Here is a 25,387-nt window from a genome sequence, read left to right as displayed (position 1 = left end):
AGTTTAATAAAGATATACATACTTATTTAACAAGACAAAAAGACAATACATTTTTTTTTCTCAGCATAGCTCAGTACGACTAACTTATGGAACGAAAGGACTTAACCATTTTTTAACAACAACTTTTAACTAACTTCCTTTAGAATATAGAATTTTACCAAATTGCCGGTATTTTAAGAATTGTTTAAAAATACGTTTTTGGGAAGATTATTTATTTTAATTCTCAGTTGATTTATTTATTTCGTAGTTTAAAACTTTTGGAACAACTGGATAATACGCACGGCAGACCAATATCGATAGTCGACTCTACTCGCTGGCCACTAGTCACCGGGCCGTACCGAGCCGTATCAAACAAAATATAATCGAAATGGTGGTAGTCAAATTCGCGACTATATTCTTAAATAATTCACTCCATTAGTCTAGTTCAAGGTTTTATGTAGTACAACGGCGGTTTTTTGAATGCATTAAAAGAAAATGAAGATGTAATAAGATAATAAACTAGGTTATCACAAGGAAATTAACAGGAAAAAAGGTGTGTTTCACGGAATACAATTAAAATGACGGAAAGTAAACTTCCGGTTAATGTTCGCCAAAGCGTAAAGTACGTAATTATGACGGCGTTGCTGTTTTATTTCTGGCCTATCGAAAAATACCTAGCCTTTTACGAAAAAAAATTTAAGGACCATGAAATTATTCACCGGTTTCATTATAGGCCTATTATTTTTTAACAATATTACGAATCAAAAACTGTCATATTATATAATTTTAACTACTACATGGACGAATCAAATCAAGCTAACCTAACCAAAGCTAACCTAACCAAAGCTAACCTAACCTAACCTAACCATAGCTAACCTAACCTAACCAAAGCTAACCAAAGCTAACCTAACCTAACCAAAGTTAACCTAACCTAACCAAAGCTAACCTAACCTAACCAAAGCTAACCTAACCTAACCAAAACTAATCTAATCTAACCAAAGCTAATCTAACCTAACCAAAGCTAATCTAATCTAACCTAACCTAAGCTAACCTAACCTAATCTAAGCTAACATAACATAACCTTCGTAAATGCAAGGCCTGTAACCGGAGCAAGAAGGGATCTCAATCATTTAATCTGCAAGTACACGCAAAAATAAATTCAAGTAAGGATCACGCTCCCACTGCATGAGAGGTCCACGCATGCGCTACAGCAAAACTGTTTCTGTCCCGAGCCTCTCATCTAAGGCACTCGTCATAATTTACTCGCAATATTTACGCAAATACACATTGTCGCTAACAGTGGTGCTATCTCTCAATAATGTTCAGAACGAAGGAGGTAGACAGAGAGAGAAAAAATTTCTCCCGCCAACTACGCCACACACCAACGTCATGTTCTTATGTTGGTGACATTGTATATTTACTTAAATTTGGTGGTAAACGTAACGGCACGGTTCAAAGTGGCCGTGCTAATTCTCCAGTATAGCGAAACTTTTTCTCTTTTCTGCCCAGAACTTTATGTCATCTTATTTGTTCTTATTTTGCTTTCTTTCTTTAATAAATTCTTGTGTTATTGTTTGTTTTTCTCAGACTGTAGTTTCATGACTTTTTCAATTACATTGTATAACATATGTATGTGTTCTTTTATAGCCCCTACATATGAGTTATACTCGTTGGGGCATACTCAATAAATTATATATATATATATATATATATATATATATATATATATATATATATATACTGGTGGCTTGTGCAGCAAATGCTGCAAACTAAGTTCATTAGACGTTTAAATAAACATTTTTCAGATTTATTTTCAAAGAATACCAGACATTCTGAAAGTTATTTGCTTCCATAATAATGAAAGATACTCTCTCTCGAGCCAATACTGAAGAGAACCACGCATTTAAATATCTACAACACACCGCCATTAAATATATGAAAAAGACCCAACCCCACTTGATTAATAACTATAAAAATATTTGATTTTTAATAATATTATTATCTTACTTATCTTACGTAAGTTTTATAGCTTTCAGTAACATATACTATATATACTACAGTATATAGCCGCCACTGAGTAAAATATAGAAATCAAAATCTACATCTACTTATATAACCCCAAAACGTTTCACTTTCATATCATCAGTATAGCATTAATATGTATAATTAATGGAAAATAGTCGCATCATGGCATTAACTACAATAATATTTCATTTCTAATGGTAATAATGTCATCAAACCACCTCAAGGTTTGTAGTTTTTAATATCCAATACACAGCTGTACACAGAAAATTACACACCACAGAATCGAACCTGTAAATTATTTCAGTAAGTTAAGTTTTTAATAACCAATTTAATTTGAGCTCTAAATATGTCAGCATTCTTGGAGATCATGGCCTTCGTGTAATATTGTTTACTGTAGTGTGTGTTTTGTTTTATTCTGAAATGCAATTAGCTAGTTCTCAAAACTGACGACAGATGGATTTTGGAAAATAGGAAAATTATGTTGAAAAAATTGACATTTCACTGAAAACTACTATTTTTCTGAAAAACTTCGAGTTCCAAGCTTCAAAATGAAGGGTCATTTATTAAAATCCGTTCACCCGTTTTCCCGTAATTTCCATTACCAGTTCAAATTTATATATATTATTCACAACCGTTTAATAACGTTTATTTTTTTTAAATATCAATTCATAATAATTTTTTAAAATAAAAGTGGCATCATTCAATGCTGGCTAGACCATGGAGTCCATAGATCATAGTAAGTCATTGATTGCCATAACAGCCTATTAATGTTTATGATTTTTACAATTGATGTAGACCCCAATTGTAATTGAGAGTTGAAAGTGTGGAAAATAGGCATTATTAAACAATCGTGAATAAACCTAATTTTTGAATAAATAGTAAACTAAAAGTTAAAGTTATATGAAAAGATCTTCATTATTTAGAATATGAAACATATGTTGCAATATTGCTGTTCAGGTGGCAGCAGCATTGCGTGAAATGCGACGAGTGGAAGAAGAAATGCGTAAACGAGAGAAGCTGGAAGAGGAGCGTAGACAGAGGGAACTGGAACTGGAGAAGGAACAGGCAGAAGACGACAAGAAAGCTCTAGAAGATAGCGAAAGGTTAGATAAGTTAATGGTGCATATCATATGTTTGCCCATAGAGTTTTTGGTGTTCAGTAGAATCCCTAAATGCGTAGGTACCTAATTTGTAAGAAACCAAAGGAACCAATAATTAAAATGTTACATATTATCACAGTCTACTACATACAGTCACGAAGCTTGAGTTTTGAGGGTGCTAGAAACAATAGACTGTGATGGTACTATTTTGCATTGCCTATAATGAGGCGATATTAGCGATCCTAGTGGGAAATGCCTGTTATTATTCGGTTGAGAAACTTTTATCATCCAGTCTGCTGTCGAAAAATCTGAAAGTTAGAATTTATAAAACAGTTATATTACCGGTTGTTCTTTATGGTTGTGAAACTTGGACTCTCACTTTGAGAGAGGAACAGAGATTAAGGGTGTTTGAGAATAAGGTGCTTAGGAAAATATTTGGGGCTAAGAGGGATGAAGTTACAGGAGAATGGAGAAAGTTACACAACACAGAACTGCACGCATTGTATTCTTCACCTGACATAATTAGGAACATTAAATCCAGACGTTTGAGATGAGCAGGGCATGTAGCACGTATGGGCGAATCCAGAAATGCATATAGAGTGTTAGTTGGGAGGCCGGAGGGAAAAAGATCTTTGGGGAGGCAGAGACGTAGATGGGAAGATAATATTAAAATGGATTTGAGGGAGGTGGGATATGATGATAGAGAATAGATTAATTTTGCTCAGGATAGGGACCAATGGCGGGCTTATGTGAGGGCGGCAATGAACCTCCGAGATCCTTAAAAGCCAGTAAGTAAATAAGTAAGTGGTGAGCAACTATCTAATGTTTGCATATTTACTACATATTGAGCTTCGCGACTGTATATACGAGACTGTGATATTATGGACCTTGTAGTACTCACAGGTGTTTCCTCGATGTTCATTCATCCCGACTTCAATAAATAAGTCATGAATACTGTATTATAACAACACTCATAATTTTCAATTTCAAGAAAATCATCATAATTTTTATTATCACAATTATCGTCGTCATCATTATCATCATCATCGCCATCACTGTTTTCATCACCACAATTTTCTTTTCATGAACACTGTCTTCTTCATCGTCATCACCATTATTTTAATCAATACCATTATTATAATGATCACCACACCATTATTCAACAAAATTATCACCATTAGAGACAAGAAAATACGACATTTAATATTCTAAACCATTCCTGCTAGTGGTATTGGAAGAAGAATTTTTACGGTTGACGATGAGTATATTGCAATTAACGCCAAAAAAGTGATAAAAAATTCATATTTTTTCATATTTTACACGGTTTTTTCCCTACGTTAATATTTCTGCAACTACCATTGAATTCGGTTTTCCAGATATTAAAGGAGACTGTAGATATGTTTCCGGGAAAACATTTGACAAATCAAAGCCACCTATTCCACCAACATTCCGGGATTCCCAAGAAGTAAAACCTTCACATTTCCCTGTAGAGTCATTGAATTTGTAGCGTCAATAAATTCGAGAAGCTAAAACAAAAGCAGTGGTTCCTATTCCACATTTGCTCATTCTTTCGAAATCAGCGAAGTCTTTTCAATGTTGTCATGTCTAGTTATATATAAACAGCGTGTTTCAACCATCAATTTCGCTGTTTACTTAATTTCTCACCTTTTTTAAACTTCATGGATTTTCCATCATACAAAACAATATCTTTTGTCAGATAATATAGAAAAGTTACTTGTGTTATATTCCAACCAATGTTAAGTCCAATCAATATGAGAACATTTTTTCTTTATTTTGTGTAACAGTTAAGTTATCTAGTTGTTGCATTCAGGTAAGGATTTGGCGACACTGAAAAACTGTTTAATTATACAGATTTATTATATTTCATTTAATAGCATATTAATTACGGATTACACTGTTAATCTCTGAGGGCTTATTTTGTAAATAATGATGTAAGTCTGTTACAAATGATCTAGGAACGAAGATGTTTTAGTATTTAAACACGGTATTTATTTCATATTTTCATATTGTACCTGTCTCTAGTCATCATTATCATTATAGTCGTAATAATTATCTTTATCTACACCTGTAACGTAATAGCGTCTTATCCTTTTTTTTTAAGTGGGATAAGAAGTTCAGGTCAATGTTACTTATGTCCCGCCCACTATAGAGACATAGGCCAATTTTACACATATTTAGTATAACTTGTTGTGTCTTTGACAGGTTAGGTTTGGTTAGTTTAGGTTTTTGTTATAGCCTACCTTGCATATACGATTATAGCGCAACATTGACAGTGATAAAAGTGAAATATTCGTTCAGTGGGCGTTGGATACTCTACATTCACCGAAGTTCATTACCACACTCGTTTTTCTTATCCCACTCGTTTTCAGTAATGAATGATAGCATCAAGTATATTTCAAAATGTATTGAAACTAAATATAACATAATATTACAACGTAATAATTGTATTAATTTTATCTGAATGTGGTTTTTAAAGCTTGCTCTTTAATATCTGAAGGCAAACTTTCAGAATCACTCATCTTAAAACTTAAAAATGGTAAATTTGCAGTGAAACAAACTTATGTTGATAGTAACATTGTGGTTGCCATGGATTTATAGCGTCACAATACGTTATTTCAACTGCTACCTAGATAGTTAGCTTCAATTTTCTGCTTCTCACAAAAAAATAGTACATTTTTAAACGTCAATTATTATTATTTATTTATTTTTGAACTGGTGTAAATAAGGTATTGTACAATACATGTGTGTTAACGCCCTATTAATATACTTACTGTATGTGGTTACACTCGTGCTATTCTATGTAGATATAGAAAGTGCAATTACATTTAATTGACTGTGTTTTGTTTATGGAATATGCATGAAAGTCGTGAGCATGCGTCACATTATATTTCAAGTGTGTTTTTCTTTGTTTTCCCCTAAGAGTTATCAGGACACTTGTTTCCATCACATTTGATCATTTTCTTCCCTCTTACTTCCCCCTTCTACTAACATGTAAAGAATTCAGGTAGAGTGGAGTAGTTCTTTGTGTGGTTTCTTTCACTGGGAAAATTAAAATATTAAATCAGATCATTCCCTTTTCCTCTTTCCGCTGCAGTTAGGTTCATCGTAGAACTCGGTTAGATAAATAAATCGAAGTTTCTATTGTGGTGTCAGCCTAAAAAGCTCCACACTTCTAGCGGAGTAGTGACAATAAGTTAGCGAAGCAGAGTAAATGGAATATGGGCAGGACAAACGGGATTACCCCGTAAAGAACTTGATAAAATCAGCTATTTTATCCACCACAAATTATATTCGCCAATACAGAGACCGAAACATAAGCTAGTTTCACAGTCAGGCATGCTGATCACTGCTTCAAAGCAGTGGACTGAATTGTGAAGAATTAGCAGAGCTGTCATATTCTGTTAGGTTCCATGTAGTGTGGAATTCGATTAAGGTAGTAAGGAATTCAGTGATTGGCCACTGAGGAAGTAAAAAGAAATGGAAAGGAGTGGGGCAGAACAGAGTAGAGAGAGAAATGACGAAGGAAGAGGGACAATGGGGAGAGAGAGGAATGCGAGGGTGGTGAGTGTGGGAATAAGTGTGAGGGAGAGAGAGTTAAAAAGGAAGACAGGTCTGAAAATTAAGAGGACGGGAAAAAAAAGGGAAACTAAAAAAAGGAAAGAGAAATGGTGACAGTAAGGAATGGAAGGGAAGGAAAGAAAATGCTATGGATTAGGAAATAATTTTTACTCTGATATTGCATGTTGTACACATATGTGACTAAGACATTTTCGTCTGAATTGAAACTGATTTCATGAAGACGACTGGGTGTTCAGTTCAAAGTGTGTCATGGCTCGCTGTATGTCGTCATGTGGCTAGCCGATGAGCCTAGAGAATTCAATCTTCCTACACTTCCGCAGAGGTGTATTACCTATGTGCCAGAGAAGTTGCCTAGCAAGTACGGCGTTCATTCTGAAGAGTACTTATCGATATGTACGGTAACGCCGGTAGTGGCAGGAATGTGAACTGTTTCGAAACATGTACTGAGGTGGGTTTTTTTCTTACTGTCGAGATATGGGGAGAGGGTTAAGACGATTACTTACGTATTTGTTGACATTAATTTCGACAGTCAACATGGACACGGAGCATTTGATTTGTGTTGTGGAATGTTGTGGTACGCAACCGATGATAGCAAATACCCTGCGTACGACTTGCCCGCGCAAAACACAGTTAGAAAGAGGTTATGGTAGCACACAGACTGTACAGATCGCAATCTGTTGCTACGACGTTCAAGTTATACCGTACACATTCTCAAGTTCAGATTGAACGCCTTGATTAATAGGCAACTTCTCTGACATAAAAGCTGAAACTCGCTTCAAATCGCTGACTCATCAACTGTGACGTCATGACACACTTTGAAATGAACACCCATTATTAATTTGTTTTGATAAAATAATTTTTATTGCTTAATTTATTTTTGACGCATTGAAGAAAGTTAAAATCATTCAGAATATCCAAACTAATTTTTATTGGTGTAACTGAAGTATCTGGTTTTGTTTTCAAGCATGCAATATCATGGTTTAGTAGGAATGGACAGAGGGTAAGTATTTTTTTCACATTAACACAGGTTTCATTTGGAAATAAATAAATTTTTGCATTTCCTCTCGATTCAGAGTTTTTCTCGAAGTGGTTGATGTTTTAAAATATTGTTACACACCCATAATGTGATAAGATAATAACTGAAGTTATTTTTCCAATAACACGCCAGTTTGTATATTTAGGTATGCACTTATCTGTGATACATAAAACTCTAACCCAGCCGTGTCATCAGTTGAGTTTCTCACCAAAGGTATTAAGAGTTCTTTAATAGGCATATTAAGTGATATTTGTGGTGGACAAAGAGGCTGTGGAGCAGGTTTTCTCCGAGTACTTCGGTTTTTCCTGCCAAACACTTTCCACCATTACTCCATAACCACTACCGGTACATAATTCTCTTAATTCTCTAAATAACTTCTGTAATTCAGAGAATTTTATCACTAGATTAACAATGCAATTTTAGAAAATAATATACAGGGAGTTTGAAAAAGCATTCAATATTTTGAGAGGTAGTAGTATTCATCAAAACATCCAGCTAGATTTGAGCCAAAACTATCTCTACCGGATTAGTAGTATCGCCACCAGATGTCATAAGTGCACGTTATTTACCAGGTGCAATCAATATATTCCCGGACTATACTTGTATTTATTGTACCATTTAAACATACATGCGCGTGTCACTGAAGATCATTGCTTCCATTCCTGTTGAGTCAGTCTATCAAACAGCGGCAGATTGTCTTTAAGAACTGAGCTTCTATCTGTGATTTTGTGCAAACATGTCAAGGATCTATTGCGATTTTTCCTGGAATCTCTCCATATACCCCTTATGACTATCTTCTTCTTGCCTTTCTAGTGATGCATTTAGTATAGATTCCAGATGTTTCCCTGGTTGTAGATAACTTCTCCGTTTCCTATGTCTTGTGTGTTGCCTACATTCAGGGCAGTCCGGAAGCTTATGGATTGTCCCTTGAATAATATGTTAGCAGTAAACAGAAGTGTTTTATTGTATTAATGTGAAGTTACCACTTAGTGTAATTGTTCTAAAGAAGTGTAATACAAATTCAGAATTATTGTGTATTTTTGTGTTTCAAGGTGTGAACTCCTCAGTACATTAGGTGACTAATTCAATTTTCTGATAGTACAGGACAGAAACTCATATGATTCATGCATGTGTATATGTGTGTTCGAATGAAGTATAGAACATTATTTCTCGTCTTACTCAACGATGTGATCACCTGCATAGGTTGAATTACTACACTTCAAGTAAATTTAAAATGAAATCTGGCTAAAATGGAATGTTAGGTGAAACTGATGGAACAGCAAAAGGAATATTAGATGTAAAATGTTGACTAACGACACCTTCACCCTCGACTTTACATATTCTCTGGAATTCGTTACCTGCTAGCATCAGGGACTGTCTAAATAAAATTGAATTCAAACGCAAACTTACTAGGGACTTGGTCAGTAATTGAGATTCGTTCAGACATGGTTTCTTGTAAATAGTTCTCTTAATCTATCACAAAATATTTCAATATCCGGTAATTTCATCACTATAGAATTTTGTTATTGTAGGTTTAATTTGTAATTCAGTAAATACAAAAATATTCTTTGTTCTTAACTTCTATGATAAAAGTCTAGCTTTGATTAATCAGGTAATCTTGTCGTACTTTAATTTTATCGTAATTGTAATTGTAAATTTAATATTAATTGTAATTTTATTGTTCATATTATAGTTGTAATCCCCTGGTAGAGGGGCAGAGAAGGCCTGACGGTCTTATCCCTACCAGGTTAAATAAATAAATAGTAAATAAATACTAAATACTAAATATTCTTCAAGCAGCAGTAGTAGCTTCTTAGTCTTGTTTACAATGGTGCTTCAGAAAGGTTCTAATCTCAAACTTTATCACTTCCATTTTATATTCTTTGTACTAACAATTCACGGCTGTCATATGCTCACAATACGCAATAATAACCTGTAAATTTGCATTGTCAAAGTAAAGAAAAACATTAAAATCTATATAAGTCAAATTTACTTATGAGACGACATAATAATAAATAAACTTCGCAATACAAAAGTATTAATTACCAACGCCTCCCCAAAACAAAATGTTTAGTAACGAACTATGAATCCTAAGAAAGCAGTATTTATTTTATATTCATATTCATTCATTGCGTCCAACTGACCACATACATGATATAGGACATACCAAATTTGTAACATAATTACAAAATGTATTACAACATGCAAAATTTGCAACATAAATTACAAATAATTTCAAAATTGACAATTTACATTAATGATAACTTCTCGAGACACCACATTTTACTCATTGTTGTGTAAATGCAGGCTGGTGTCAACTTTGGCTGTAAAGTCTGTTTGGGAGCAGTGGGAAAACGTTCATCTTGAAGTCAGGGACTTGAAAAGAGAAAGTAGATTTTTTAAATAAGCCACCCTTTTACTCGCCAGTTATGGCAGTTTTTCACTAAATTCATTTACGCTGTAGAAGCAATGTTTAATTAAAACTTTGTAGAGAACTTTCTTTAATTTTGATGTGCAGATATTTCTTTAAGATACTTTGGTATAGGCTGTTATATATTTGAAGACCAGCATGAATGAAACTGTTTTTATATAAAGTTGAGTTAAAAAGTTCAGTAAAAATATTACCTTTACTTCTTGTATTGTACTGGTGTTCTGTCTGATTTAATAGAAAAGCTATTCAAATTATATTTGATAAAACTTAAGGTTTCATAAATATACATCGTCGTTGTTCTTGCAATAACTCCTGTGTGACATATTTATCGATTTTCAGATTTTTGCTCTATTAAATAACTTAAATAGTGATACAGCGAATAATAAAATCTCCTATATGTAATTATATTTCTTTCTTTCGAAAATGTAAGAATTCACAGTCTATGTATACTTCCATAGAAGGAATAAATGTGTTTTTCTTCCTACCTAAAATTTTTATATTTTGCACATAGGAGTTATTGCAAGAACAATGACGATATGCAAGGTAAAGGAAGAAATAGTAATTAAAAAAAATGCCTTAGGGCTACAGCTAGTAGTTTGAGACACTTGATCTCTCTTAATAGCTCTCTTTTATAGTTTAAATATTTAAATTGCATTAGGCGAATTTCCCCTAAAGATTACACCATATGTTAAAACAGAGTGAAATACGCGAAGTACAATATGCGAGCGAACTCAATAGATGATGCTCTTATTAACAGTCGCAAAGCAAAGCATATTTTACTTAATTTTCCCCTAGTTCCTGAATGTGTACGGACCATTTTAAGTGTTCATCTAGCTATATACCAAGAAATTTTGTCTTGTTAGAATACCGAATTGTTTCACTATGTTACGCTATTATTGGCCTCTTGATTATTGTGCGTCTCTCACAATTCACTATGTTACTCTATTATTGGCCTCTTGATTATTTTGCGTCTCTCACAATTCACTATGTTACCCTATTATTGGCCTCTTGATTATTGTGCGTCTCTCACAATTCACTATGTCACCCTATTATTGGCCTCTTGATTATTGTGCGTCTCTCACAATTCACTATGTTACGCTATTATTGGCCTCTTGATTATTGTGCGTCTCTCACAATTCACTATGTTACCCTATTATTGGCCTCTTGATTATTGTGCGTCTCTCACAATTCACTATGTTACGCTATTATTGGCCTCTTGATTATTGTGCGCCTCTCACAATTCACTATGTTACCCTATTATTGGCCTCTTGATTATTGTGCGTCTCTCACAATTCACTATGTTACGCTATTATTGGCCTCTTGATTATTGTGCGTCTCTCACAATTCACTATGTTACCCTATTATTGGCCTCTTGATTATTGTGCGTCTCTCACAATTCACTATGTTACTCTATTATTGGCCTCTTGATTATTGTGCGTCTCTCACAATTCACTATGTTACCCTATTATTGGCCTCTTGATTATTGTGCGTCTCTCACAATTCACTATGTTACCCTATTATTGGCCACTTGATTATTGTGCGTCTCTCACAATTCACTATGTTACGCTATTATTGGCCTCTTGATTATTGTGCGTCTCTCACAATTCACTATGTTACTCTATTATTGGCCTCTTGATTATTGTGCGTCTCTCACAATTCTGCACAATGACATGACAACATTACTCCTTTGTTAACTTTGGGTCATATGCCTTTCACAGAGCTGCCCAGCAGGAGATAGCTGCGCTTTCTCAAATGGCCGAACAGCTCAACTCGAAGCTCGCTGTCGCAGAGCCGGCTGGCGATTCCGTGGACTTGGACAACCTGTTTGCATTCCTGTCCGATGTGCAACCTAATCGTAACCAGATAATAGATGAAATTGGCGAGCGGATGAATGAGTTGGTTGAAGACTTGGATGTAGAGGTGAGTCTATAATAATTATTCGTAACTGTGGAATTATTATGATACTGCCATTGAAGTACCCTCGACTTTGTGAGTCAAAACTTTGTAGTCTATGTAAGTAATGAAGATTGTGATGAAGGACTGCGCGTAACACCATTAATTACGAATTTCTTCTCTTCTTCTTCTTCTTCTTCATCTATCTCTTCCACCATATTCTCCTCCTCTCTTGTCTCCTCCTTCCAACCTCCTTATTCTTCATCTTCTTCTACTCCGTTTCACGTGCCTACTCTGCCTCCTCCTCACCTGTCTTCTTCTTCTCGTCTCTTTTCCTTCTCCTCGTCTGAGATCTTCATCTTCTCCTTGCCTATCTTTTCTTACATGCCTGTCTTCTCCTTCTCGCGTGTCTTATCCATCCCCTTGTCCTCATGTCTTCTCCTATTCTTCTCCTCACCTGTCTTTCCTCTCTCCTCATCTGTCTTCTGCTCCTTTACCTTCTCCTTCTCGTCTGACTTTTCCTTCGCGTGCCTTATCCATCTCCTCCCTTTCCTTCCCCTCATGTCTTCTCCTGTTTTTCTCTTCACCTGTTTCTTCTCCCTCTCTTCGTCTGTCTTCTGCACCTCTACCTCCTCCTCCTTGTCTGAATTTTTATTTTCCTGGCCTACCTTCTCCCTCCATATCTTCTTCTCCTCTTCACCCTTTCCTAGTCTGTCTTCTGCTCCTTTACCTACTCCTTCTTCTCTGTCTTTTCCTTCTGCTCCCCTCATGTCTTCTCTTCTTCGTCTGCCATATCCGTCTTCTCCTCCTCTTCATGACTTCTCTTCGTTCTTCTCCTCATCTGTCTTCCACTTCTCCTCGTTTGCCTTCCTCTCCTCTATCTTCTTCTTTATTGTCGTTTCCTTCTCTTCGCTTGTCTTTTCCTCTAACTTCTCCTTCTCGTCTGACCTCATCTTCTCCTCGCCTACCTTCTCCTCCTCGCATGTCTTCTTCCTCTTGTCCGCTTTATCCATTTCCTCCTCTTTCTTCTTCTACGCATATCTTCTTTTCTTCACGTCTTCCCATCTCGTCTGTCTTCACCTCTACTTTCTCCTTGTCTGTCTTTTCTTTCTTCTGCTCCATCTTCTCCTCGCTTACTTTCTCCTTCTCCTCCATGATGCCTTCTTCATCGCCTACCTTATCTATCTCCTTGTCCATCTCATCTATCTTCTCCTCGCCTGTCTTCTCTTTCTCACCATCATCTTCTATACCTTCTCCTTCTGGTCTGTCTTCTTCTCCTCGTCTGATTTTTCTTTGCCTTCTCCTTTTCAATCTTTCTTCTATAGCTTTCCATCATATCTACCTTACCACACGTAAATTACGCACTTCTTTCATACTTTATACACTACTAAATTACTCCTTTACATTATACATATTATTACTCTTTCTTATTCATTTCTTTAACCAACTGAAAATTCACTTTCACTTCTTTTTCTTTTTGCTCACTTCTCTTCTTTCTTTCTATACAGTTTATCTGTCACAATTCCACTTAACTGCACTTTACCCTCTTTCTTCCTGTTTATAGGTTACTATTTCCTCATCCCATCCTACTTTCTCCCTTCTAGATACCAGACTGTCAGCTTATAAACTTTCCTCTTTTTCATTTTCTTTAACTTCAGTCTGCTTCCTTTCGGTGACAAAACCCACATCTCATCTCACTCTCTTCATCTCGAATTCTTACTATTTACTGATTCCCTTCACTTACCACTTTTTTTCTAACTAACCCCACCACATTTATTATGTTTTATTAAATAGTTTTATTTGTATTTATTTGTATCGTAAATATATAAATAATCAATTAAATGATAAATACCGGTAACTAATGATAAGTAATAAATAATAATTATAAATAATAAATAGGTAAATAAAACATAAATAAGCAAATAAATAATAAACAAATAAATGATAAATAACTATAGTAAGTAATAAATAACAATAAATAACAAATAAGTAAATAAAAAATAAACAAATAAATAATGAATAAACAAATAAATAATAAATAAGCAAGTAAATAAGAAAAAACAAATAATACTGATAAATAAGAAATTAAATAATCAATCAATCTTCTTAATGTATCCAGCTGTTTGCTGACAACATAAAGTCCACTGTAGTCCACTGTAGTCTATTCATTTTTTGTTTTTCATGAGAAAAGAAATTAAATAATAAATAAATAAATAATAAAATGTTGTGTCTCTCTGTCACAGCTTGAAACTGTGATCCAGCAGGAAAGCGAGGGACTAGCGAACTCTCACCCACCTGTTCCACCGTGCAGTCTCGATCTGCAGCCGTCATCCCAGAGGACCAATGGTGGCACCAAATGCCTAGGGCTTCCATCACTTCCCGAACCAACCGAACCTCCTCCCCCGCCTCCTGTCGGCCCCGGGGGAGTTCCCGTGTGTGCCAACGATGCCAGTCCTCCCCAAAGCACGACCTCAGAGCCCATCTACGAGTCAGTGCTGCCCAGGGACGAGAGCGCGAATGGAGACTTGTGTGGGTCCTCACCACCACCCCTGCCCGCACCCGGACCCCCGCATAAGCTGCGGCCCAAGAGTCCCGGCGTCGAGAGGATTCAGAGGGGCAACCACAACCAGGACAGGGTGCCCAGCCCGAGGCCGAAACCAGGATCTCCCATCTGCAGTTCCCCACGACACAGTCGTCCCAGCTCCAGAGGCTCAACTGTGTCAGGGGTAAGGTTGAGAACTTGTTAATTTTTATCTATGAAAGTTGAAGTGGAAGATAAGAATTCATACTCCGAGAAATGTAATACAGTAGAACCCCGATTATCCGTCACCCTATTAACCGATAGTCGGATTATTCGACTGTCTTTCTCTCGCTCTTTTCTTTCTTTCTTTGCTGCGAAAAAAAGTAGTATTATACCTTATATTATTACTATTTTTTCTAGAGTGTATTATTACAAGCCTTTACCCTTACATAGTACTACTGCCGGAAAAAAGAACAATTACTTGAAGGTGTTTGTCCCAACTTGTAAAATAATCACTACCTGCCTTCAAAGAAATGGTCCCAAGAACTTCCGCACAATTTATAGCAAATCCGTGCAGCATTCAGTCCTTGACCTACTGTTCGAATGCCCGTACTTTATATTTTCAAAGAAAAATGTCTTCCACGGGTATCAAAAGTGTTTTGCTAAGTTTCGAAATAAAACTTCAAATAATTGAGAATTTTGGGGAAAGAGAAACCGCAGCTCATTTCGCATCAGAATACGAGAATGGCGTTCAAACTGTGTGCGATTTAAGGAAAAACAAGGATAAAATTTATAAAGTATGTAAATCTACAACATGAGACTTCTACTATTCCTATCTTTCCGCGAACAAACATCACAAGAAATTTTCTTGGCCCTTATACGTAAACCCATCATTGACAAACAGACTTAAATTAAGTGAACTTCTGGTCCACTATCTAGCATGTTAAACACAAAACTGCGGAGGGAATTACAAAACTGTAATATACACTTAATTTATGAAAATATTTTATGGTATGGATTATACGATTTTTTCGATTAACCGTCCAGTCCATCCCCTTTATTACCACGGATAATAGAGGTTCTACTGTATCTTCAGCTGATATGAACCAAGGAGTAAGACAAGGGTACCCACTTACGCCAGCACTTTTAACGTAGGCCTATACTGGGTGTTCATTTCAAAGTGTGTCATGACATCACTGTTGTGAGTCAGCGATTTGAAGCGAGTTTCAGCTTGTATGTCAGAGAAGTTGCCTATTAATCAAGGCATTCAATCTGAACTTGAGAACGTGTACAGTATAACTTGAACGTCGTAGCAACAGATGGCGGTCTGCACGGTCTGTGTGCTACTATAACCTCTTTCGAACTGTGTTTTGCGCGGGAAAGTCGTATTTGTTATCATCGGTTGCGTACGGCAACATTCCACAATACAAATCAAATCCGTGTCCATGTTGACAGTCGAAGTTAATATCAACAAATACTGTAGATAAGTAATCGTCTTAACCCTCTCCCCATATCCCGACAGTAAGAAAAAAAACTCACCCCAGTATGTGTTTCCAAACAGTTCACATTCCTGCCACTACTGGAGTTACCGTATGTATTGGTAAGTACTCTTCAGAATGAACACCGTACTTGCCAGGCAACTTCTCTGGCATATACGCAATACGCCTCTGTGGAAGTGTAGGAAGATTTAATTCACTAGGCTCATCGGCTAGCCACATGACGACATACAGTGAGCCATGACACACTTTGAACTGAACACCCAATATAGTGATGATACTGTTAAAAATAGGCTGATGACACTAAAGAGCAATTTTAGTATTAATAATATATATTTTACTACTCTATTCTTTACTGATGATCAGATTGTTATAGGGAGAACTGAAGTGAAAAAGAAGTTAAAATTAAGTCAGGCCCCTGCTAAATATCAAATGTCAATTTCAACAAGTAAAACCAAATAATGGCATTTCAAGAATTACAACGCAGAAAAGCTAAAATTGTTATAAATGGATAAATTATAGAACAGATAAGTGAGTTCAAATATTCGGGTTATCTAGCTTTACAGAAATTTCATAGGAGGCTGAGGCTGAGTGAACCTCGGGGCCGTTCTAGAAGTTTTAGAAACGAGAAAATTCCCCCACCATCAGGGCTTGAATTCGGAACCTTCCAGTTCGTAACCAATTGCTCTACAAATCTGGCGCCATTCATAAAAGTACCGGTAGTTCACTAAAAAGCAAGAAAGTCGGCTTTTTATACCAAGGACCCAAATCAAATCCCTGCAAGTCCAGATGTAATTTGTAATGGATATGGATGATTTAGAAGCAGGTTTTCTCGAAATATTTTGTTTTATTTGATCATAATTCCACCGATTCTCCAATATCACTTGATTATCTCTACCTCACGAGGAAGTCTCTGACTTTGCTAGGTCATGATGGACCATCTAACAGATTTGAACTGAAAATATAAGGGAAATAAAATATGTCTTAAAATTCTTCATTGCTGGTCAAGTTGCAGCGTTTCCACTGCAAATCCATGGAATCTGAATGCGATTCTCATTAGGAAAGTAGAAATTATATCATCCATTGGGATGAGGTTGTGTCACTTTTCTTCTGTCATGTTGTAAATGCTTGCTTAATCTATTTTGTTATTTACTTGTGCACTTGTATAGATTTTACAAATTATTTGGCTTTGCTTGCATTTAATTTTGAACTTTGTTATATAATTTTCTTCATCTTTTGTCATGAAATAAACCTTTTAAACCTTTTGTTTTTGCGTGCACTTAATTTTGGATGTTGTTGTATAATTTCCTTCCTCTTTTGTCATGAAATAAGCCTTTTAAACCTTTTGTTTTTGCGTGCACTTAATTTTGGATGTTGTTGTATAATTTCCTTCCTCTTTTGTCATGAAATAAGCCTTTTAAACCTTCTGTTTTTGCGTGCACTTAATTTTGGATGTTGTTGTCTAATTTCCTTCCTCTTTTGTCATGAAATAAGCCTTTTAAAGCTTTGTTTTTGCGTGCACTTAATTTTGGATTTTGTTGTATAATTTTCTCTCTCTTTTGTCATGAAATAAGCCTTTTAAACCTTTAAACCTTTTGTTTTTGCTTGCACTTAATTTTGGATTTTGGTGTATACCGTAATTTTCTTCCTCTTTTGTTATGAAATAAGCCTTTTAAACCTTTTGTTTTTGCGCGCACTTAATTTTGGATTTTGTTGTATAATTTCCTTCCTCTTTTGTGATGAAATAAGCCTTTTAAACCTTTTGTTTTTGCGTGCATTTAATTTTTTATTTTGTTACATTAATTTGGTTCCTCTTTTGTCATAAATTAAGTCTTTTAATTTCCCATCTCTTTACAAGAAAAAACTTAAAGTAGTAAAACTAATTTTACTGATTACTTTACAGGGAATTCAATCATCCTATTCTTGGCGGTACAATGGCCATGACGAACCAGAACGAGAACAAAGACGCAAGTACCGTGTGGAGAAAAAGTTACAGGAACTGGAGGAGCTGCAAGACAAGGAAGCTGCTGCCGCTGCATTGGATGACACTTACCATGACATTGTTGAGTTTGCGCACAATTACTTCAATTCTCATGAAAGGTCGCCAGAAGGTCAGCCATTTTCTTCTACAAATAAAATCAATTCCTCACATATTTGTCATGTAATGTTGATTCTTGTATTAAAAGTGAATTTTGTATCTGTCAGGTACGATCATGGCAACTCTTACTAGGAAGAGTAAGTCCACAGAAATTATGCCTAAATACGAGATGGTGACCTACTACAGGGGCTCCACAATTCCTAATTCACACATTCACATGTATGACCCGGACAATGTGAATGTGGCATGCTCCATATTCAGGGTAAGTAATGTATTTAATTCAGCTCAAAAACCACTGGTCATATCCAATGATATGTATGCTAAGATTATATACTTTCTACCATAATAAAAATGAAAAGAAATAATAATAAAAAATAAAACTATCTTGCAACAAAGCACTTAACCTGTAATTACAATAAAACTTCATTTATACGTTTTTATGGGTTCTGAAGAAAAAAAAACACATAATTTAAGTGAGAAAAGCGCATAATTGAAATTACTTTTAATAACATCTGAAATAGCATTCGAAGACTGCATGGGGAGAATGAGTTAAATCAGTTCAGTAAAATTTTTGTATCAGAAATTTAGAACATCACATTTAATCATCTTTGAGCCTGTAATATAGTACCCGACTTTATAGCACATATTCTTGAAGAATGTGGAAAATCTTGGCTGCTTAGAGCCAAAGCTGACTATACATTACAGTTCAAATTCCAATCCAGAAAATTTTACGAAATTGACTTACCTTGTTCTTCCAGTGTGCTCTTCATTTAATAATATGTGAGAGTTTTAGAAAAAGTCAGTTATTTTGGACTATTCGCTCCTAAGGAATAAACTATGCCCTTGAATTGTGATACCTGTTCCATAATTTGTTCAGTTACATCATGATGTGTTACAAAATGATTCACTGTTTCTAAAGCAGTAACAAGACACAGGATTGTTGGAGGTAAACTTCTAATTTTTAAGAAGTTCAAAGTGGATCTCATCTTAACAATGAACAGTGCCGTATTTTCACATTGTTTCATTTTCACAGGAAACCTAATTTCTAACAAAATTGATTTAGACAGATAAATGATGTTTTGTATTTTCGGGGGTTTCGAATACAGTCGTAAAAGTGCGAAAAACATATAACCAAAATAAATTAACATGGAAAATGTAGAAAATTTTTGCCGTTACTTTAGAAGAAAATGTATAAAAGAAGTTTTACCAGTATTGTATTTGTTTCTTTGTAAAAAGACACTATGGGATGAACTTGGTTTGTTGACAGGATTTGTGTAAATATATGAGGGGAGAATTGAAAGCTGAATCAGAGCTGCAGACAATCCAAAGCATTGTTGGTTATGGCATTGAACGTGAGGAGCTGCGAGATGAGATTTTTGTTCAATGCATGCGTCAGGCGACAAACAATCCCAACCCAGAGTCTACCGAGAGAGTCTGGCTTCTTCTGTGCCTCTGTATTGTAGCCTTTCAGCCCAGCAAGCTCCTGTACAAGGTATGAACTGGAGTTACTATTACTAACTTACAATGTAAGCAACTGTTACAACTTTTTTGTAATGGAAAACAAATCATTTTATTCATTTTATAAACTGAAGAACTTTTTTTTTCAGTTAAACATAAAGTTATACATATACTATGGAATGCAAAGTAAAAATAGAAAACATTTTCAAATAAAATTCTAGCAGAATTATTGAATTGCTCCCTTTCCTGTAAAATCTAGAATTTGCATGTTAAAACCATTTTGCTCGGATTACATGTCTCTTTATGGTATTCCTACGATCAACTTTTATTTATTCGGACAGTTTTCATGCTTTCCTCTACCACCATCTAGAGACTTACCATATTTAATCTTTTCTTTTAACTTTTGCAAATATTTGGGAATAATTTTATACAATTTAAATTGGCAGATTATATGTAGTTCAAAATGACGTCAGATTCGCCTACAGTTTTACGTTGTCGAAACAGTACAATATCTTATAGCCATGGCATTCACGAAACTTGGTCAAACTTTCTCCAGAGAGAACCACAGTAACACTAATTGCACCAGTTGTTGTAAGTTTGTATAATCTGCCTTGGCTGTTAGATAAGGAACAGAGTGTACTATTCATGGAAAAGAAATGGGATCTCATTACTATGTGCCAATACATTTAAAAAAAAAAATGCAGGAAGTTTTATGAAAAACTTGAAAAGAGATTAGATGATTTTTGCTGTGTTAAAACGAATAAAATAACAAAATACAGCATTCAGTTTTAGTGTTCAGAAGTACCTAATTAATTAATTTCGTTAATTATAGTAATATTTTGTATTGGTACTTTCGGAGTATTATGTAGAAACTTCATAAAACAGTCAAAAGGTTGTAACTTACAGTGGAAGAAACTATTGCAACCCTTTTATGCACAAGAAAACATAGTGTTTTGTTAATTTTAGAAAATGAAGCACTTTTTCATGTTTTTTCAATTCAGCATTTGTTATAGGCTACATGACTATGGAATGCAAAGGAAAAATAGAAAACATTTTCAAAGAAGATCCTAGTGGAAAATTAATTTTTCCTCTCCTATAAAATTTATAATTTTCATGTTAAAACCTTTTTGCCCGCTGGTATTCAAATGTTGCAGTCTTTAATCGATTAATTTTGTCTATAACTAATACAATATTCTTCTATAAGTAATATAGTATTGTTACAGAACAAATAAAGATACATACAGAATGTTTAATTACATTGGAATCCATTTAAGAGACGAATGCATAGCCTAAAAATAATAATAAAAAAAGTTTAAATAAACTTAACCTCAAAATCGACTTCATTTCAAGTTATTTTCATGTTCAGCCACATTATGCTTATCCTCAAAGGAAGTGCTTAAATGAACTCCTTCAGTAAAATAAGGTTACTATTATTTAACTGCAACACTTTTTTATGATTTAATTTTTTTCCTCCAGTATTTCGTTTGCTTTCTACGGAAGAGTCTGCAATTGGAAGGAAAGTTACGACAGTATGTGCAGTGGTGTGCAGACAACTGCAAGAATACCAAAGTGTCATGCAGACAGTATCCTCCTTCCACTGTGGAAATTGCGGTAAGAGAGAATGAATTATGTAACTCCACTTTTTACAGGGACTGCAGACATAACAAATAATTTGACTTCCATCAAAAAGTTTGTATAAAACAAGATAAATAATTATATCAACAAAAATGTACTATCATTATAATAAATATCATTATTAATAATTCTTATTAATCTTGCAACACTTAAATAAATTAAAGAACAATAAAAAAGAAATCATCATTTGAATGTGATTTTGTTGTACATTACCGTATTATAGTAACACTGGGTTAAAGAAATCAGTTCAATGAAACTTAACTCTACATTTTTATTAAAAAAAAAAAGATTCATTTACAGTGATCACCTTTAAAACAAAAATACCAGTGTAGCAATTACAAGTTTTTTTCGAGAAGTACTATTATAACAAAATGTTTCTATCCTAGACTGTAAATTTGCTTGCAGGCAATGCGGCGTTTGGGTACAATTGTGTGCAGGTTTTTCTTCCTTGATGGGCGCACCAAAGCAATAGATGTTCATCCAACGGACACAGCTGCTGATGCTTCTAGCAAACTGGCCGAAAAACTTGGTCTTCGCAATCTAGAAGGCTGGGCTATTTACCAGAGTCGTCCAGATGGCGAAGAACATGTCCGGGCTCATGACTACCTCTATGACGTCATTGCTGCGTGGGAAATGTTAGTATTGATGAAGAAAAACAGATTATATGACCAAGTATTTTGGCATACCTTAAAAATGCTACTCGAAGTTTCACAGCATTAAATAATGTGACCAGAATTTCTGAAGCTCTAAACAGGACACTTACTAACACTAACTTATAGCTTCGTGGAAAACTCCCTCTTTTAATCGTACAACATTCAGCATCGGAAATAGAACTTTAATTCTTTAATTTTAAAATAATACAAAAACGATTTAGGCATTAAGTTTTGAAGATTTATCATAGGCCTATTCATTTCATTCATTCATAGTTTTATGCCCAAGGAGAAGTCTCTCACTGCAAACTCAGCATTCTCCAATCTTCCCTATATGTAACAAAATTATGAAAACAGAAAAAAAATTACAAAATTATATTGCTCATGATATAAAATACAAAGTTACTTTACAATACTAATAACAATATTTTTTTCTGATGAATGAATTTTCATAAGAAGTTTCTTATTCTCCTTCCAGAAACTAAAGAAGTCAAGGCATTTGTATTTAAAATTAACTTCGGTAATTAACATTGCCTTCAATATGTCAACCTTTAATTGTGTTTTCCCTGTTGTCCATTCTTTGTTCACTTGGACAAAAACACTTTCTACAGGACTATTGATTCTAGACAGGGATAAATGAAATAATTCTACAGTTTTAGCAGTGTTTCTGAATGACAATTTTTGTTGAAAGGAGAAAATGCCTTGATCACCCATAACCTTGTGTCTTAGCAGTGGTTATAGTTATCTTGCAAGCAAGTGCTTCTATAATCATTATGTTAAAATAATAATTGCATAAGGTATTACAATATAGCTCCAAGAATTTTTTTTAATTTTCAATGTCTAAAAACCGAAAATCGGTCTTTTTTACATTTTTAATTGGTCATCCCAATAAGAACTGTCAGGACACCAGGACGAAAGGTCAAAAAACGGGAGTGTCCCATTCATAACGTAACGTCTGGTTACATTACATTAAACAAGAGGCTTGGAAGTTGAAATAATGAGAGAAAATTTAATTAGGACTTTTTACAATTGAAGAGTCCACTTCAAGAATGATGGATGTCACTTTCTTGTCGAAAATAAATCAAGACTGTCAATGCATAGCTTAAGACATATAGAATGTGCATAGAGAGTTATATGGCATTAACACTGATAGTCATTGTCCAGTAATGATCGGAAAATCACAGTTAAGCTTTGAGCTCTAAGCATTTCAAACTTTCAATTGCTTCTCCTGAAAAATGTATTCCAAATGACATCCATCATTCTTGTAGTGGACTCTTCAATTATGAAATAATAATAATAATAATAATAATAATAATAATAATAATAATAATAATAATAATAATAATCATCATCATCATAATAATAATAATAATAATAATAATAATCATAATAATAATAATCATCATAATCATCATCATCATCATCACAATGATGATGATAATAATAATAATAATAATAATAATAATAATCATAATAATAATAATAATAATAATAATAATAATAATAATAATAATAATAATAATAATAATAATAATATTGACAGGTTATAGTCTTGAAAGGACAGTTACAGTCCACCAAAATTCTCTTGCCATTTTTTCATGAGGTGGCCCAGTGATCTCTCTCTTGATTTATAATTCAAGTTTACTATATTAGAATTCTTGCTCAGAACAGTCCATTAACATCTTGAATCCATTTATTTTTATACTACTTATGAAACAGTATAAGTAAACACAGCATTTCGAAGGTTGAATATATCCTCATCCAGATCCAGTAAAAAAAGAAAGGATGCGAAAGTGGAGGAGGAGGGATAGAAAATCGATTTCTATTTGTTGAAGATCTTTAGAACTGGCTAAATTCAGTTGACTGGACACCTTGGAAGGACTAATGTATAAGTTGGAACGAAATATTTCACTTCTAACAAAGTTTATATTGTCAATTTAAAAAGTAGTCTTACGCATAATTTTGACTAGGCCCACCACTTAAAATTGTAATCATTATATGAACAATGTAAAATTGTCTTCATTAGCCTAAAGACAATTTGAAATTGCCTACATCATTTCACAGACGATGTAAATTGCCTCTATAGTTCTTCTTTCAAAGAGAATATGATAAATTTTCGAAGTATTATCTTTTAGTAACTTAAATTATAATTCATATTTTCATTGCCCGAAATTAGAGTCCTACACAGAAAACTTTTTTTGTTATTAAAATTTTTGATTTACTTTTAGTACGAAATGACAAATTTATTTTACAGTACTAAAAAAATGTTAAAAGTGAATATTATAGTTAGAAATCAGCAAATTACCATATTTGCTGACCTGTAAGATGCATAGGTGAATAAGATATACTAATCTTTCTTACGAAGAATGATTTCAGAATCATACCATACACATTTCATAAAATCATACTTCAACTGACCACAATTTCAGATTTTGGTGTATAAAACTTGTCTCGTTTTTAGATAAACTTTAAAAGAAAAAAGTGCATTTTATTGGCCAGTAAATTCGGTATGTAATATTAAGAATTGGGTTTCTAAATTATTTCCGGAATTTTATTATGAATTTATCAACAGGAAGCAATGTAAATTGGGTACAACAACCACGTCAGCATTTTCAACGTTGAGTCGTCGAGGCAACAGTGCAACTTTGGGTAGTGGTGAGAACAGGTTCGTTTTCAAAAGACGTCTGTTCAGGACAACACGCGAGTTATCTCAGGATCCAGTGGAAGTGAACATGCTGTATGCACAGGCGGTGTACAATGTTGTTAAGGTAAGTACTGAATACAATCTAAGCGTACAAAAGACTTGTGGAATTTTGTATTAATGCAAAAATATATACTTTCTTTTCTTACTTTTTAATTGTACAGTGAAACTCCAGTTATCCGAACTAATTGGGGATTGAATAATTTCAAGGAAAAAATTGTTCCGGGATCAATACCCGACCCCGGAACAATTTTTCCTTGAAATTATTCAAACCTGCTTTACAGGGAGCTATTACCTGAAAGTCAGATTTGCATAATTACACATATATAAACACTAAATATAAACATTTACATAGAGATAAAAAATTTTACAGGAGAAAAAGTTCGTCCAAAGGGCTGGACTCCAGAAGAGTACCCAAAACGCTCATTGCATTTCCGTGTTGAATAGCAATACTTAGGCGTTGACGCAAATAAGTAGTGCAACGGTGATCACCAGTAATTGGGGATTGATATGATTCGGATATGAGAAATCCACATGATCTTGTCAGAAGTGTAAATCACTCTAGCAACATGTTATTGTGACAGTTCAATATTGTATGTACTAAGAGAACAAATGTTACAAATATTTAAACACAACAAATATTTTTAAATGGAAAAAAGTTGCAAATATTAAAAAAATCGTAAAAGCCCAAAAGTACAAATATTTAAGCACAAAAAGTATTTTTAAAAGAACAGAAGTTATAAATAATTTTAAAAAAAGTATTT

The 25,387-nt window shown here is 34.3% G+C and overlaps 1 protein-coding gene across 2 annotated transcripts in view; it reads left to right on the top strand.

The window, feature by feature from the left end:
* Positions 1 to 25,387, top strand: part of Myo81F (Myosin 81F) — a 337,994-nt gene that overhangs the window by 258,403 nt on the left and 54,204 nt on the right. For both annotated transcript variants that reach the window (XM_069819364.1, XM_069819362.1), the window contains exons 15-23: positions 2,962 to 3,107; positions 11,890 to 12,091; positions 14,308 to 14,790; positions 17,985 to 18,192; positions 18,287 to 18,441; positions 19,447 to 19,671; positions 21,114 to 21,248; positions 21,678 to 21,907; positions 24,495 to 24,690. In XM_069819364.1, coding sequence (XP_069675465.1) covers positions 2,962 to 3,107; positions 11,890 to 12,091; positions 14,308 to 14,790; positions 17,985 to 18,192; positions 18,287 to 18,441; positions 19,447 to 19,671; positions 21,114 to 21,248; positions 21,678 to 21,907; positions 24,495 to 24,690 — 1,980 coding nt within the window. The remainder of the gene's footprint in view (positions 1 to 2,961; positions 3,108 to 11,889; positions 12,092 to 14,307; positions 14,791 to 17,984; positions 18,193 to 18,286; positions 18,442 to 19,446; positions 19,672 to 21,113; positions 21,249 to 21,677; positions 21,908 to 24,494; positions 24,691 to 25,387) is intronic.

The sequence above is a fragment of the Periplaneta americana genome, chromosome 2, assembly GCF_040183065.1.
Source record: "Periplaneta americana isolate PAMFEO1 chromosome 2, P.americana_PAMFEO1_priV1, whole genome shotgun sequence".
In the NCBI taxonomy this organism is placed as follows: Eukaryota; Metazoa; Arthropoda; class Insecta; order Blattodea; family Blattidae; genus Periplaneta; species Periplaneta americana.
This window is presented reverse-complemented; position numbering and strand designations above follow the sequence as displayed.